The sequence below is a fragment of the Chlorocebus sabaeus genome, chromosome 9, assembly GCF_047675955.1.
Source record: "Chlorocebus sabaeus isolate Y175 chromosome 9, mChlSab1.0.hap1, whole genome shotgun sequence".
NCBI lineage: Eukaryota > Metazoa > Chordata > Mammalia > Primates > Cercopithecidae > Chlorocebus > Chlorocebus sabaeus.
In genome coordinates, this window is record NC_132912.1 from 91,750,322 (window position 1) to 91,767,510 (window position 17,189).

The following is a 17,189-nucleotide window of genomic DNA, read 5'->3' on the forward strand; positions in this document are numbered from 1 at the left end:
GATAGAGTCTAGACTCACACCCAGGCTTATCTCACTCCAAAGGCTGTTTGCACCATGTGCTTTATAGCACTTTGGACTTCCACTTTGGAGGGGGAATTTGTTTTATTCTTGCATGATACTGAATACTTCCCATTAGTTAGCATCTGTGGATCTCAAGTACTATGAGGTGAAGTACCTCTTACTGTACCCTCAGTTCAAATTTTCTAATTGTTTTAGTAAGACCACAGTAGCACAAATGGAAAGTGGTACTTGCCATTAATGTTTCCTGTTTTAGATTCTCCTGGCCCACTTTATTTCTGATTAGATTGAGGTAGCATGGTGAGTTTTTATTTTGTTTATTTCTTTGCATTGTTGATCTAGAGCCATGGTTTTCAAACTTTATTGGTCTTGGAACCCCTTTACACTCTTAAGTACTAAGGACACTAAAAGACTTTGTTTATGTGCGTTATATCTATTTATATTTACTGTATTAAAAATCAAAACAGACATTTATAAGAGTATGCAAGTAAGCATTCCATTAACTCTTGTACCCTCTGGAAATCTCCACTATACAACTGTGAAAGATTGATATTTAAAAAGTCAAATGATGTTTTAGTAATATGATGAAAGTAATATTGACCTCACAGACTCCCTGACAGGATTGTGGGGAACCTTGACCATATTTTGAGAGCCACTGAAATAGAAAACATACCTGTGTATGTTGATATTGGCAATTCTTTATAATGCAACTATAAGTGCGAGGACTGGGGGCAAAAAATAAAGGAATTAAGGCAAGACCATCAGGTAATAAATGGCTTTAAAAATAGTTACTGACCAGTCTGTGAACTTCTTTCATCTTAGATTTGAGGGGAGTTGGCTTCTATTTCTGAATTTTGAATATATTCATATGTGGGAGTGAATAGTTTTTATCTATAGTAGTTTAATAAACTCTGATGTTTAAAATATGTTTAAACATTTCATACATATGGAAGCTCATTACGGAGATGTTTATTTCATTGTTTCTGCTCACACTTACCATTGTTTTTTGGTCACCCAGCCCTGAATCCACCTCTCCTCTCTTGGCATATCCCACTGCCTCCTACAAGAGGATAAAGTGCTAGATATTTCCATCTTCGGCCATCTTTTCAGCCAGGCTGCAGGCATGGGACCCAGACTCTGCCAGTCAGACACCTGCATCTCATGCTTTGAAATAGAAACTAGAGACATAGAGAAGTACATGGCAGCTGCACATTATTCCCAGGGCAGCAGCTAGTTGCTGGAGTTGCTGGTGTTGGTAGTAGAAGCTGTAGAATCCCCTGTTCATCAAGTGATAGAGATAGCAGAGGTGTTTTCACCACACCAATGCTGCTGCGTAGTCTGGGGCAGTGTTCTTGGATATGTAGCTTCCAAACCTGATTTCTCTGGCCCTCCTAGAAGTTTGTGTTTCTTCGTTATCCTTCTGTGAATTCAAGAGTCAGACCTTTGCCTGCAACTAAGAATCCTGCTTAATTCATTCTGAAATGCAGTGTCTGTCAAAGTATTGTTTGGAAACCTCATGTGTTGGAATCACTGGGCCATATCTGACAATACCTACTTGTGGGCTTAAAACCGACGGATTCAGAATCCTTAGAGTGGGTCTTAGGAAACTGCATTTTAAACAGATCTCAGGGTTATGTGATTTTAGATGCAGTAAAGTTTAAAAACCCCTATCCTAGTATTTTCAACTTTTTAAAGTCTATGCTCTCTCTTTATGAATCTGAGCAATCATCAAAAGAAATAATTCTACTCTTTTTTATTTATATTTTATTTTATTTTATTTTTGAGCTGGAGTCTTGCTCTGTCACCCAGGCTGGAGTGCAGTGGCGCGATCTCGGCTCACTGCATCCTCCGCCCCATGGATTCAAGCAATTCTCCTGCCTCAGCCTCCCTAGTAGCTGGGATTACAGGTGTGCACTACCACGCCTGGCTAATTTTTGCATTTTCAGTACAGACGGGGTTACACCATGTTGCCCAGGCTGGTCTTGAACTCCTGACCTTAGGTGAACCACCTGCCTCGACCTCCCAAAGTTCTGGGATTACAGGTGTGAATCACTGTGTCTGGCCAATTCTACTCTTTTATAAGGCCCTAATAAATGACTTACTAGTGTTTCCTTGTTCCCCTCCCTCCCCGGCTTCACATTCCCCATAAACCTTTGCTCTGTCTTTTTAACTCTTTTAATGTCTTTTCCTGGTTTACTTCTTCTCACTGAGAAGTTTTAATTCCTCAGTTGGTATTCGCTACATTCAGTGGTGCCAAAATTGTTAACTCAACTTCTAAACCGCACTGTGATGAACCATGTTTTTTCTTTCTTGGGCATTTTTGTAGCCTGCAGGCTTAGAGCTCAATGTTTACCCCAGGGATTACTGGAGACAATGGAGGAGAAAGACTGGAATACAAGAGTAATTTTTCTTGAAGGGTTCCTCCACCATGGATTTAGGCCAGAAAATAGCACTGGAGGTATTGATTGATCTACTTCTGAGATTTCTAGAATCACTGAATATTATAACTGAAAATAATCCATCTTAACCCCTTGTTTCCTAAATGAGGAAGTCAGGAGAAGATCCATGTTCAAAGTCATCTAAGTGATGCATGGGGTATAAAGGATAAAATAAATTTAGAAGTGGAAAGTGGTGATGCAGAGCTTGACCTAAACGAGCATAAAAAGGATGGGAATTACTAACATTTATTGAATTAATATTTGAACTTGGGTACATTCACTTGACCTCTCTGAGCCTCAGTTGTCTCAACTATAAAATAAAGATTCTAATAATAAATAACATTGAAAAAATATTGACTATATATTAGGAGCTATTGATACTCTAAGGACTTTATGTGCTAACTCATTTGATCCTAGCACAACCACATGATGTAGGAACCACTGTTTCACCCATTTTGTAGATGCGCAGGAAGTCTATATAACTTCCCTGCAGTCACACAGCTAAGCGTATTTGTTTTCTATTGCTGCTTTACAAATTTTTATGAAATTAATGACTTAAATATACATGTATTATGTTGCTGCTTTTTGGGTCAAGAGTCTGGGCACAGCTTATCTAGGTCCCCTGCTTATGGTCTCACAAGGCAGCAATTGACTTGTTGACATGGGCTAGAGTCTCATCAGAGGCTTGGAGTCATGTTCCAAGCTTGTGTGCTCATTGGCAGAATTAATTTCCTTGCAGCTTTGGAACTTGTGGTGGCTGAGTCTTTAAGGCCAGCAGGAGAGAATCTGCTTCTTTTAGAGGTCTTACCTGATTAGATCTAGACCACTCAGGATAATTTTTCTTTTAATTAACTTAACATTATTAGGGGGAATTCATATATCTACAATATCTCTTCATCTTTGCCGTATGATTCAACATAATCATAGGAATAATATTACATGACCTTTGCTATCTTCTATTAGTTAGAAGCCAATTACGGGTCTTAACCACACTCAAGCAGAGAGGATTACACAAACCGACAGATATCAAGAGGCAGGAATCACAGAGCTATCTTAGAATTTTGCCTGTCATAGTTCTAAGGTTGAGTTTAAATCCAGACCGGCTCTAGGTTTAACAGTCCATGCTCATAATCAATATGATCTTCTTTATTCCTTTGAAGAAAGCGAACCTACTTTATAACCTTGCATAGAGTTCTAAGTAAGGTATCCCCCAGAAGATTCATACTGGGTGCCAGTCAAATGTTAATTATTTTCACACCTTCACTTTCAAAGGTCAGCTTCGAGAAACCATAACCACTTGCAGTTTTATATTTTCAGGAAGAGATTTCCAACAGTCTCTCTGAACACTCTGAACTTATAACTTAAGGTTATGTAAGTTATTTCCATTTGTTCCTGTTTGTCTGAGGCAGAGATAACCCTGGGATTTGGGATTTCAAACTTGAGTCTCAAAAAATAACTTTAGTTCTGCTTCTTGTTTTTGAAACAGATGAAGTGATTGAGAAGAAACAGTGAACATCCTCATTTCACAGATAAGACAGCATGGATCAGCCTTTTACTGTGAATTCTCTGGTAGGTCGCACCAGCTGATATCTAACATTTGGTTGGAAAGCCCAAAAAGAAGAACAGAAACATACAAATGTGAAATGAGTCACAATTACTTTAAGAAGTTTAGCACTTGTAGTTTTTCATCCATCTGTGTGGTTGTCTCCTTTGAGGAAGTGACTAATAAAGCTATCTTTGTAAGACTTAAAAATAAATTTTATTTTCCACAAAAGTCTAAAATTTTAGTTTATCTAGCTAGATTCCAGGAGTGTAGTCCTTTGGCAAAACACCAGAGAGAAGAATTTCAGAGTTGATATCTGAGGAGCTACTTAAAGCTCTTTATGTCTCAGCTTCTTTATATAGATAAAAATTGGAGGCTCACCTTGTGTGGTGTTAGCTGAGAAAAACATACATAACACCTAGGTATTGCTTTGGATCCTTGTGTAAATGTCTTTGTACTTGAAGCTCTTGTTCTTCTCACTTTTCCCCTCACTGCCCAGCACTGTGCACACTTTCTCTAGCTACATCACATGGGCTTATTCTGTGTCCTAGATCAATCTCTGACTGTGAATATAGACACATTATGTAATCTCCATGGCCCTAATTTTGTACTTTTTGCCCAATGACAATTGGAAACAATATTTTTTGATGCTTCTAGCCTACCAGGATGGTACGATAAATGGAAACTGTCATTCCCATTTTCCTCCTCCCGAAGACCCTTCCCAACCACTCACAGCAACCTTGTACCAGTGGCCCCATGGGCTGCAGTATACTAAATACCCTGTACGCACAGAGACTAGCACCAGGACATAAAGAAAGAGAGGGCCTGGTTCTTGTACTGAAATAGGTTGTGACCTAATGTTTTTTCTTGACCAAGAAAGTCCTTCACAGAGCTTAGTTGTCTTCAGAGTATGTTTGGAAAGTAGACAGTTGCAGAAATGTTTTCATTTTCTGTCCCCATGTTGTTGTTCCACTATGGTTAATAAAGACTGACCCATTTCCACTTCTTCAGAGGAAGGAGTCATCCTTATGAGATGTCTTCTGTGTTTTTCTAGAACACTATATAACAATAATTTAACATTTTTATTGTATATGTCACCGTAAAAATGAACACAAAGGCTTTGTATCTGGAAAATTTGTGTTTTCATCCAAGAAACTTGCATGCAAATGAAATATTATAGATTGGCCGGGTGCAGTGGCTCACTCCTGTAATCCCAGCACTTTGGGAGGCCGCGGCGGGCAGATCACAAGGTCAGGAGATTGAAACCATCCTGGCTAACACCGTGAAACCCTGTCTCTACTAAAAATACAAAAAATTAGCCGGGTGCAGTGGCAGGCGCCTGTAGTCCCAGCTTCCTGGGAGGCTGAGGCAGGAGAATGACGTGAACCCGGGAGGTGGAGGTTGCAGGAGCCAAGATCGTGCCACTGCACTTCCAGCCTGGGCGACAGAGTGAGACTCTGTCTCAAAAAAAAAAAAAAAAAAAAAAAAACTATAGATTGATGAGGACTTTAGGTTATTTTCTAGCTTATCTTTGAAATCAATTTTAAATTTGGGAAGGATAGGACCACTTAGAAGAGGAAAAATCAATCTAATTTTCATTTTTAGGGAAAAAACTAATTATAATCTCTTGTTGCTTCCTTCTCTCACTTCTTTCTCTCTTTTATTTGATATACTTATTATCACATATGTGGCAGGGAAGATGCTACAGGGAACAGAGATAAATGGAAAGTGATCGCTTTTAAAACCCCAAGGAGTTCATAAGGGATCGGACACATTTGTACAGAAATAATTGTAACTCAGTGTGGACTATATAGTAGTAAAATATGAACACATTACTTTTATACATATGAGAGGCTGGAACCCCCTTTAGAAGACATTCTGGTTTTCATAGATTTTTTTTTCTAGTCATTTTCTGATATCATTGAAGCAATTATCTGTGGTCAAATGTCAATATTTTCTTTTGGTGCTGTTGAGTTCTATAGGTGAGTGTGGTTAGGGAAAAGTGGATGGATTGCTGTAGGATTTGAGACATCTCAACTGGAAAAGACCATATACTGAACCCTGAGGCTCAAACTTCAGAACTCCAATTTCTGTCTTTGATGTGGTGAAGCCATATAATAAAACGTACAAGGGACATGGTATGGTTCTTACTTAATGAAGCCTTGAGAAACAAGTTTATGGGTCTCTGGTTAATGTTAAACCTTTAGGACCAAGAATCATTTCAGATCTCTAGGGTTCTATTGGCTATACATTTACCACCAAAGTAGGCCAGATGGCATTGGAAGAACTCCAGATATCTAATTTACTATGCCCTGCCCCTGAAGGTTGGCTCAGTAATTCATGGCCAGACTAAAAGTATGCTTACCTGACTTCTTTCATGGCTTTCTACAGACCTGAATTAAGTGCTTCACCCACACAGTAGTCAGATTTGCAACCTACCCTTAACTGACCAAGGAGGCCTTAAGAAGCTAAATTTGCTCTAGGCTCACTCTGTTCTGGGAGCATCCAGCAATGGTAGAAGTGGTTGGTCTAAAGCCTTGCTTCTCAAACTGTGCATGCATAAGTACCTCTGGAAAGACGGATTAAAACATTGGTTCTCCAGCCTACCTCCAGAGATCCTGAGATCCTGACTATAGGTCTGAGGTGAGACCTGTTAGGAATTTGCATTTGTAAGAAACTCCCAGTTGATGCTGATGCTGCTAGTACATGGACCATGCTTTGAAATATGCTGATCTAAAGCAGGGGTCAGCAAACTATGGTCTAAGGGCCAAACCACCTGCTTGTTTTTATAAATAAAAATTGCGGGGACACAGCCAGGGTCATTTTTTTCCATATTGTTTATGGTGACTTTCATGCTGAGAGCTGAATTCAAGTTGCAGTGGAAACCATATGGCTAGCAGAGCCTAAGATACTTGCTATCTGGCACTTAACAGAGAAAATTTCCTTTCTGAAGCACTGACTTTTTATTGAATAATCATTCTGAATTGTGTATGTTCTGTGCTTTACCAAAAGTGTATAGATGCTGTTTTTATTAATAAAATCCAAATTACTATCACTGACATTTCTTAGTAACATATCATTATTTTCTTGGTTAAGGACTAATTTAACAGTGTAATTACTATTATACGGAGGTCTGAGATTCTTTTTATGTTTTAAAAAAATGGGAGGGGCATCCTTATGCTTGAAAAGGCTTCTCCAGGACTTTACTTGTGTTTTTTGGTTTTGGTTTTGGTTTTTTTTTTTTTTTAACTCAGCGAAGATGCAGAGAGGTCCTGAAAACTTCTTACTAAACAACACTTATTCTGGAATAGAACTGAATCTTTACAGTAACTTGAATCCAAGTTACCTCCTTGGAGACCCTTCAGAGTAGACTGACATGAACCCTACAATGGCAAGAATTCATCTTATGACCTGCTTCACATGATCCCAGATAGAAGCATGCACAGGGATATGAGGGGCAATGATATTTTACCTAACATGACCTGAAACATTTGCATACCCTGGAACTTCCAGTTAATTGTACCCTGAAACCTAAAGTGAGATCCCACTCCAGTAAAACTGTAAGTTTACCCTGGAGGTTTGTCTTTTTGTTGTATAAACCATGTGTTTACGCAAAAATGCTTTACTTTGATCATATCATTAACTTATGAAAAGATTTCCTTAGATGATGGTGTTAGGTTCCTCATAAAGAAAATACATCCGTAATATTAGTCATATCCTTTTCTTACTATAATCAGCAATTAATCAGAGATTTAAATTTTGCTTTGCAGAAAAAGTTAGCTGCTATGCCTGACCATACAGATGTTTCCCTAAGCCCAGAAGAGCGAGTCCGTGCCCTAAGCAAACTTGGTTGTAATATCACCATCAGTGAAGACATTACTCCACGACGTTACTTTAGGTCTGGAGTAGAGATGGAGAGGATGGCGTCTGTGTATTTGGAAGAAGGAAATTTGGAAAATGCCTTTGTTCTTTATAATAAATTTATAACGTAAGTTTTTTAAAGGCCTCTGAAGTGAGAAAATTGGAAAAATATTTACATAGTTATTTTGATGTGGCAGTTTGGGTATCAGTAATGTTTTCATATTCAGACCAATTGCACAGTCTCTAGGAGCTTTAAAGGTTCAGGTTTTTAAATTACCAACTAATGTACTCACAGGCATCCCAACACCATCTCTGATACTTAGGGTCAGGGAAGGCAGGAGGCTCCAAGGCCAGCACAATAATCTGTTTAATACATGCTTCATAAATGTAATTTATTTCTTCATAAATGTAATTTATTTTTTCATGTGATTTTTCCCCAACAGAAACTGAAGCTTTATGAGAGCAGGAACTACAGTGCAGCTCCACTTAAGCACCTAGAACTTGTCATCAACATTAAAAAAATTTGATTTGGTGGTTTGAGTCTGGGGGACAAGTTGGGAGACACAGGAAAGATCTGATTCAGGTTCAGGGATAGGTTCAGGAAACTCATTCAAGTTTCATATAGCATTTATTATTTCTTTTTTAAAAATATTTTATTTGGCTATGAAGAGCACTGTGTACAAAAGAGCTGTCAAAATGTTGAGTAAAAGTGGCTACATCAAAACAGCCATATCAAAACTATCAAATTTCCTATTAGACAGATATTTGTTAGTGCCATATCCTAGTTGAAGAGTTAACAGAAGTGGGACTTGGACTTGCCTTACCATAAATCTGGTAACTTACTAGTTGAAAGGATGTCCTGTTATCAATAATTATATCTTCTAAGCTGAACCTTCTATTTTTTTATTTTAATTGAAAGTCACATGTCAATTACTTTTGCTAGCTTATTATTAATTTGATTTAAATTGACAAAAATTATATATATATATTGTGGGTGTGCAACATGTTTTGATACATACATGCTTATATTGTAGAATGACCAAGTCAAGCCAATTAACATATTTATTACCCCACAGACCTTTTATTGAGACAAGGCCTCCCTGTTGCACAGGCTGAGTGCAGCGGCACAATCATAGCTCACTGCAGCCTCGACCTCCCAGGCTCAAGTGATCCTCCCACCTCAGCCTCCCAAGTAGCTAGGAGTACAGGCATGTGTCACCATGCTCATCTAATCTTTTATTTTTGTAGAGACGGGACCTTACTATGTTGCCCAGGCTGATCTCCAGCTCCTGGATACAAGTGATCCTCCTGCTTTGGCCTCCCAAAGTGCTGGGATTATAGGCATGAGCTACTGTGCCAGACCCAAGCTGCATAATTATGCAATACATTGTTATTAACTATAATCATCATATACACTGAACCTCCTGAACTTACTCCTCCTGTCTAACTGAAATTTTGTATCCTTTGACCAACATCTCACCCCTTATCCTCACCCACTGGAACTCTAATAGCTACCTTACTACTCTCTGCCCTGCTATAAATTCAACTATTTTAGATTCCTTCTACATTATAAGTGAGATCATGCAGTGTTTGTGTTTCTGTGCCTGGCTTATTTCACATATAATTTCACTAGCTTAGTCAGGGGCTTAGCCTGAGAACATTTAAGTTGAAAGATACAATATTTTAAAAATTGCCTTCCATGGCTCAGCGCGGTGGCTCAAGCCTGTAATCCTAGCACTTTGGGAGGCCGAGATGGGCAGATCACAAGGTCAGGAGATCGAAACCATCCTGGCTAACACGGTGAAACCCCGTCTATACTAAAAAATAGGAATAATTAGCTGGGTGAGGTGGCGAGTGCCTGTGGTCCCAGCTACTCAGGAGGCTGAGGCAGGAGAATGGCGTGAACCCGGGAGGCGGAGCTTGCAGTGAGCCGAGATCGCGACACTGCACTCCAGCCTGGGTGACAGAGCGAGACTCCGTCTCAGAAAAAAAAAAAAAAAAAAAAAAAAAAAAAAAAAAAAATTGCCTTCCATGATTCTACCAAGGGCAAAATTAAAGGTGGTTTACATGGTATACAAATTGAGATCTGCATTTTATCCAAGTTACTGAACTTGAAAATTTAGAGAATGGTTGGCAGTATTTACCCTACCTGGGAAAACCACTTGTTTTTAGAAAGTTAAGTAATAAATATGAAATTAGAAGTTATTCTCCACCATTGATAGCCAAGCTTTTCCAATAAATTTTGTTTCTGAATAAGTTACCAATTAATAATATTTCTTTTTCACCTTCTGCTCTGATCTTGTGTATGCTCCTATGTAATTGTGAGCCTGGTGAAAGGGAAAAGGCCCCTATATCTCAGAATTATTGTGTAATCAAAATATTTGAATTCTCTTGTGTGATAATTTGTAATTCACTCATTCTTCCTGGGCCTTAGTTCATCATCTACGAATGAAAGATTTATGGGAGAAAATCTCTGAGGTCCCCTCTGCTCTAAATGTCTTTGAATTTATTCTATTTATAAAGGCTTAGATAGCTAACAACTTTTAAAGCTTCTTTAAGCCTTAATTTTCTCATTAGATGGGAATTACTCTAACATTTCTGTCTAACCTATAGCTTGTCGTCAGAGGAAATTAAATGATGAGTATATGTGTGTATTATTTGGTTTACAGAATCAGTAAGTATAAGGCATATTATTTGATCAGAAACAGCATTTACAGCTCATTATGATTTTTCAAGGAAGGGTTATTCATTCATTTTGCAAATATTTATTGAGCCCTTATTATGAGCTGGATTCTATTCTTCAGGCTGAGGATACATCAGTGCATAAAAAAGAATTCCCTGCCCTTGTGGTAGCAGTTTCTTCACTTTACCTGGAAGCGATGCACCTGGTTTCCTGTAGGAATTTCCTTTCACTGCTGCTGTCTCTTGTTCCTCAAATGGTGACAAAAAATAATGAATTCCTAATTAGCACCTCCTAATTCACTAGGGATTCTGGTTGTCACTTTTCTTAGTTACAAGTTTTCAGTTAAGAGTTTTTTGATACACACACGATGGCGCTGCTGGTTCATCAGCGGTCATTTGAGTTTTTTTCAAGAGTGAGAAGGAATTTACATCACTCTTTCCATGCTCTGATATTTTTATGTGATTCTCTGTGTTGCCAGCAGTACACAAAAGTAAGATGGTGCTCTTTTGGGGTTAAGCATGCAGTACCTGAGAAAGATCAAACAACTTGATCTGTTTAGAGAGTACCCTGACCTTAACCTTGTTAGCTCTGGTGCTTAGTTTGTTGAGCTTAACTGTTAATACCAAAATAATACTCATGCCAGACTTTAGTGAAAAGGCAGATGGAAAGACTGTAGGTAAATAAGTTATTAAACATGTCATCTTTGAAAAAGGATGCTCATTCCCTTATTAGAAACCATGATTGAGCTTTTGCTGTTATATAATGCTAAGAACATGTTTTCTCTTTCTTAGCTTGTTTGTAGAAAAGCTTCCTAACCATCGAGATTACCAGCAATGTGCAGTACCTGAAAAGCAGGATATTATGAAGGTATTGTGGGTTTGCTTATCCACTGTGGAATCAAATGCTCTATAAGTATCCATTATCGATTCATCCTTCCCCTTCCTCCGCTTTCTCTTTCTCTTGAGAGTTTGAGCACGAGAAATTCATTCCATTAACCACGATGTTTCGATTTTTTTCTTAGACGTTTAATGATCATCTTTGAGCCAGTGTGGTTTGTCTAATTGATGCTGGGGGAAAAGAAAGAGAGAAAAACGTTACCTAATGGTGTGAAGAAGGAATTATTTTACAATAATCTCTCCCAGAGATTAAGAGAATGTTGTGTATTTCTCTGAACTTTTTTCAGACAGTCATTTTGGCTGCTTTTGATTATTTTATACAGCCCTGAACTCAATAACTGGTTGAAAATTAGTGTTAGCTATTAAGGCAACCACAAAGTTCTAGCTATTTACATCTTATAGAACTGTAACTATAGATTATAAAGTGTTGTGGGGGAACCAGGAGGTGGAAGGCTAAAATACTATCAAGGAAAAAGAGTGTTGCAATTTATCATCAATTTTTAAATGATTTGTTTATCACCAATAATTGCTATATCTATAATTTTGGTTATGTCTAGCTGTGAATATATTCTTTTAAATAAACATTTGCAATGTTTCCCATTTATTTGTCTTTAATAACTTGTGTTGGTCTTATATGAAGGAAGATAAAATCATGTACACAAAACCAATTGTAGAATGAAATTTTAAATAATTTTTGTAAAACACTTTACCAAATAATGAAATAAAGGCTTTCCTATGAGTCTTTTCAGACCTGAGAATGCATAAGCAAAATGCAGATTTTGTCAATTGGTCATCTACATTATTTATTTATTTGTTTGTTTGTTTTGAGTCAGAGTCTTGCTCTGTCACCTAGGCTGGAATGAAGTGACACAATCTCGGCTCACTGCAACGTCCGCCTCCCGGGTTCAAGCAATTCTCCTGCCTCAGCCTACTGAGTAGTTGGGATTACAGGCACCTGCCACCATGCCCAGCTAATTTTTTTTTTTTTTTTTTTTTTGAAACAGAGTCTCGCTCTGTCACCCAGGCTGGAGTGCAGTGGCGTGATCTCGGCTCACTGCAAGCTCCACCTCCCAGGTTCATGCCATTCTCCTGCCTCAGCCTCCCCAGCAGCTGGGACTACAGGTGCACGCCACCATGCCTGGCTAATTTTTTTGTATTTTTAGTGGAGATAGAGTTTCACCATGTTAGCCAGGATAGTCTCGAACTTCTGACCTAGTGATCCGCCCACCTCGGCCTCCCAAAGTGCTGGGATTACAGGCGTGAGCCACTGCGCCCAGCCTGATTTTTGTATTTTTAATAGAAATGGAGTTTCACCATGTTGGCTAGGCTGGTCTCGAACTCCTCACCTCAGGTGATCTGCCTGCCTCTGCCTCCTGAAGTGTTAGGATTACAGGCATGAGCCACCGCGCCCAGTCAACTTTTTTAATGTCTACAGTCACTTACCTGAAGTATCATTTATTATCATGTCTCTGTGTAACACTTCCCCTCAATTCTCTTGTTCATTCAGCCTCAGAGAGTTCTGTTTGGAAACCAAAGGTGCCAGGCTGTCAAGGTGACTCATGTACTATAATTTAGGGTTATGCTTTTTTTTTTTTTTGTAGGAGAAAAATTCTCCAAAACCATATACATTTACCTTGTTTATGCTTATTGAGTAGATATATGAATAACATAAATGAATGACAAAGGGTTAAGAGAATCGAAATTTAGTGAAAGAGCTAGAGAGTCAGGAGACTTGAGTTCCAGTCCTAAATGGGCCGCTAGCTGGTTGCATGATACTGAACAGGACTTTCAATCTCTCCAGGCCTTTGCTCCCTCACTTCTAAAATGGAAGAGGTAGTTGGGCTTTATACGAATTCCCAGATATTCCTGCCATTAAGAATCTCTGAGGAAGCTGTTTGAGATCCAGATTCCCAGACCGCTTCTCTAGGTGTTAATTCAGTAGATCTAGATTAGGCTTGGGAATCTGTATTTTTATAAAAAGTGCCCCAGCTGTTCTTTTTACAGTCTAGCATGTCTAGAAATCCCTGGCCACCATATATTCTCTCACATCCCTTCTAATTCTGATGGTACATGATTTATGTACTGTAGAATGAATGATTGATCTCAAACTCACTGTCTAAAAATGGGGTACCACAAAGGTAGCCACGAAGTTCTAGCTATTTACTTTTTATAGCATTGGGCTATAATAAAATGCTTATCTAATCAGTGGGGCCAATAAAGTTCTTACAAAAGGGATAATAGTGTTTCTTTTCTGCTGGAAAGTTATATTTTGGACCTATAAAAAAGATTTATTTTTCTGCCATCGTCTTTGGTTACTCATGACTTTATTTGCAACACACCCACCAGCTGTTTTTCTTTCTCACCTGATGATCTGAAAGAGTGTATTGAAAATCCCACTAATCAATATGTATATGTATTTTTAAAAGAAACTGAAGGAGATTGCATTCCCAAGGACAGATGAATTGAAAAACGACCTTTTAAAGAAATATAACGTAGAATATCAAGAATATTTGCAAAGCAAAGTAAGTTCATTTGGTACATTTATTTCATGACTATTTTATGTACAAGTGTTTTTTGAATTTCATTTTTATGTGATGAGTTTTTGAAATGTTCTGTGCATTTATATTAAAAATTAAACATGCAGTGGTGTGAAACCAATACAAAATTTATGCTGATATCCAGGTTAAGCAGTTGCACCAACAATGTGGTATTTCTATTTCCCTACAACATCTAACAAAGCAATGTGTTAGAAAAGAGATTTCCTACAGTGATTTAAGTAGAACTTTTTGATCGACTCTTGCCAATGTAACCTTGAGCCAGATGGCTGCTCTTTTGCCAGATGAACAGCCAGTAGGAGGTAGGGAAAGCAGTATATGGTTTTTGATGTGCCTAATGATAATAGGCCTTAGAAATGTGAATTTGATTCTTAGAATGTTACAGTCAGGATTGCACTGAGATGGAATAACAGCTAACCATGTGGTTGAAATGTAATTGTATCACCCAAAAGTGGTGGCTTCTGGGTTGTTATTAATAAACAGTGAACATTATGATAATGTCTGAGAGGCAGAAAGGCACTGGAAGAAGAAATTGGCCAGTCGGTGTATCGGATACTCACATTCAACATAGCATTATTATAAAGCTATTTTGCTTTTTTGTTTGTGTTTTATTTGCTTTGGAAGTTGCCACCTTCACTGACTCCCACTTCAGTTCAATCTCATCAGCTCTGAGAATGCTCATTGAGCTTTTTGACTTTCTATGGGCAAAGGTGGAAGGCTAGTTTGAGTGGTAAGTTTTAATGAAGTGGTAGAGGGAATGTTGAAATTGGAAATGTCCCTGAAGTGTGTATATTAATAATGTGACTTGAAATATGAAAGATAGAAATGATCTCGGAGGGTAAGACAAAGCAACAGCAAGGCAGACGAAAGCCCAGTTCAAGTCTCCCTTCCACAGTCGGCAATGTGTATGATCTTCCTCTTCATGATCTTCCTGGGAGGAACAGGCTCTGCAGCTGTTGCATGTTCTGCCTTTGATACTAGTCACTTCACAGCCTACGGTAGTGTCCCATGTAGAAATCTCTGTGGGGTTAGAATAGCAGGATTGAGCCTAGGAGAGATGAACAGCGATGCCTGTGAGCCCTCGCTTCAGCCAGCATTAGCATCATTTGGAAGACTGTTAGACATGCAGAATCTCAGGCCCCATCCCAGACCTTCTGAATCAGGATTTGCAACTGCAATTAGCCCCAAGGTGATTTGTATGCACCTGAATGTGCAGCTATCAGCTGTGTCCCCTATGCTACTGCCATCTTACGGTAGCTCCCAAATCTAGCTTCTATCAAAATCACTTGAAACACTCATTAATACTTCATATTATCTGACCTAATAAGCCTGAATATTTTGTTAGGACTGGAGAGCTTGGGACAACTCATTTTTAGCAAAACTCTTGGTTAGTGGTGACAGAGAAGGTTGGAACACATTTTAATAACCATTTTTTTTTTAGTGATTCCTTCTTATCCATAAATTTCCAGCAGAGTGTGAGTTCTAGAGTGAAATGCACAAGGTTCTAGGGCAGCACTGTTCAATAGAACTGCCTGTGATGATGGAAATGTTCTGTTTGACACTTTCCAATGTGGTACCCACTAGCCACATGTGGCTACTGGGTACTTAAATGTGACTAGTGTGCCTGAGTTGCTGAATTTCTAATTTTGTTTAATTTTAATCAAGTTCAAATAACCCCATGTGGCTAGTGGTCACTATATTGAAAGTGCAGTAGGGGTGAGGTATTTTGTTTCATATGGTCTTGTCGGTCTGACTGAGCAAACAACCTTAACGTTGATTTTCCAGTATTTAAAAGCATAAGGGAATGGAGGGATCCTGATTGTCACGGCCTGTCTCTGGTAAAATATCAGTGGATTTAGAACTGCTATCTTAATCAGATCAAGGGGCTTTTGCCCTGATGTTATGTATTTCTCTCACTGTTCCCTGAGTGTCCCCGTGGGTATATCACAGTATCTAGCCTTTTCTCTGTCTGCTTGAACAATGAAAATGTCTAATTCCAGTTCAATGTTTTTCCTTGGAAACTAACCTTGTCTTCTGGCTGCTACACTTTTTAGAACAAATATAAAGCTGAAATTCTCAAAAAACTGGAGCATCAGAGATTGATAGAGGCAGAAAGGAAGCGGATTGCTCAGATGCGCCAGCAGCAGCTAGAATCAGAGCAGTTTCTGTTTTTTGAAGATCAACTCAAGAAGCAAGAGTTAGCCCGAGGTCAGATGCGAAGTCAGCAAACCTCGGGGCTGTCGGAGCAGATTGATGGGAGCGCTTTGTCCTGCTTTTCCACACACCAGAACAATTCCTTGCTGAATGTATTTGCAGATCAACCTAATAAAAGTGATGCAACCAATTATGCTAGCCACTCTCCTCCTGTTAACAGGGCCTTAACGCCAGCTGCTACTCTAAGTGCTGTTCAGAGTAAGTGATGAAATGCACCCCCGTGAGACACTGAGGCTCATCGGATGGAACCATATTTCTATAGCGTCTGGGAGGGTCCTCCTCATTTCATTACTAATTGTAGTAGGAGCCCTGCATAATATGACAGAACTAACCTTTCAATACTCTCTGGCTTTTACTATATATAACCTTAAAATTCAGGAAATATGATGCCCCCCGATAGAGCAGAGACTCTGTCATAAATGGGAAGTATTTTGTCATTGAACAGAGATTTTAAATGAGAAGAATTTCAAGTCCTTTTGTCTTCTATGTATTTTAACTAAGAAATACATACATCTTAAATACATCAATCTTTCTGAAGAGAAAAGGTGTTGAGAAAATTGTTTATCCAGATCTTTGCTCAGCAATAAATGTTTATGCTCAGTATGTTTAGCATCATCCTTGGACTGAGAGAATCTCATACACATAGATAATTAACCTCCAAATGGCCTGTGTGTTTCTGCAAGAATTAGTGCTGCTCCATACTGCCAGATCGGTGCTGGCAGGTTTCCAAAATACAGAATTCTTCACAGACACTGTCAGGTGGAATTTGAGTTCCCATTTATTTGAAATGAGTGATAATAGGCAACCATTTTTAAAGTTACTTTACTGCTAATTGTTTACCAAAACGTTGTGCTTTGACTTGCTGATCACCAACTTTCATAAAGATATAAGTAACATGGTAAACACAATATTTATCATATGTCTTATGGGGTATGAGATGCATTCTACACAGCCTATGCATTTAACCCTATATTTGCTTCA

At 38.6% G+C, this 17,189-nt stretch overlaps 1 protein-coding gene across 6 annotated transcripts in view; it reads left to right on the forward strand.

Moving 5' to 3' along the window:
- Window positions 1–17,189, forward strand: part of LOC103216223 (AMSH-like protease) — a 139,932-nt gene that overhangs the window by 16,953 nt on the left and 105,790 nt on the right. For all 6 annotated transcript variants that reach the window (XM_038009235.2, XM_007963489.3, XM_038009239.2 and 3 more), the window contains exons 2-6: window positions 3,943–4,025; window positions 7,770–7,987; window positions 11,335–11,410; window positions 13,866–13,961; window positions 16,049–16,406. In XM_038009235.2, the coding sequence (XP_037865163.2) occupies window positions 3,996–4,025; window positions 7,770–7,987; window positions 11,335–11,410; window positions 13,866–13,961; window positions 16,049–16,406 (778 nt within the window). In that variant the 5' untranslated portion in view covers window positions 3,943–3,995. The remainder of the gene's footprint in view (window positions 1–3,942; window positions 4,026–7,769; window positions 7,988–11,334; window positions 11,411–13,865; window positions 13,962–16,048; window positions 16,407–17,189) is intronic.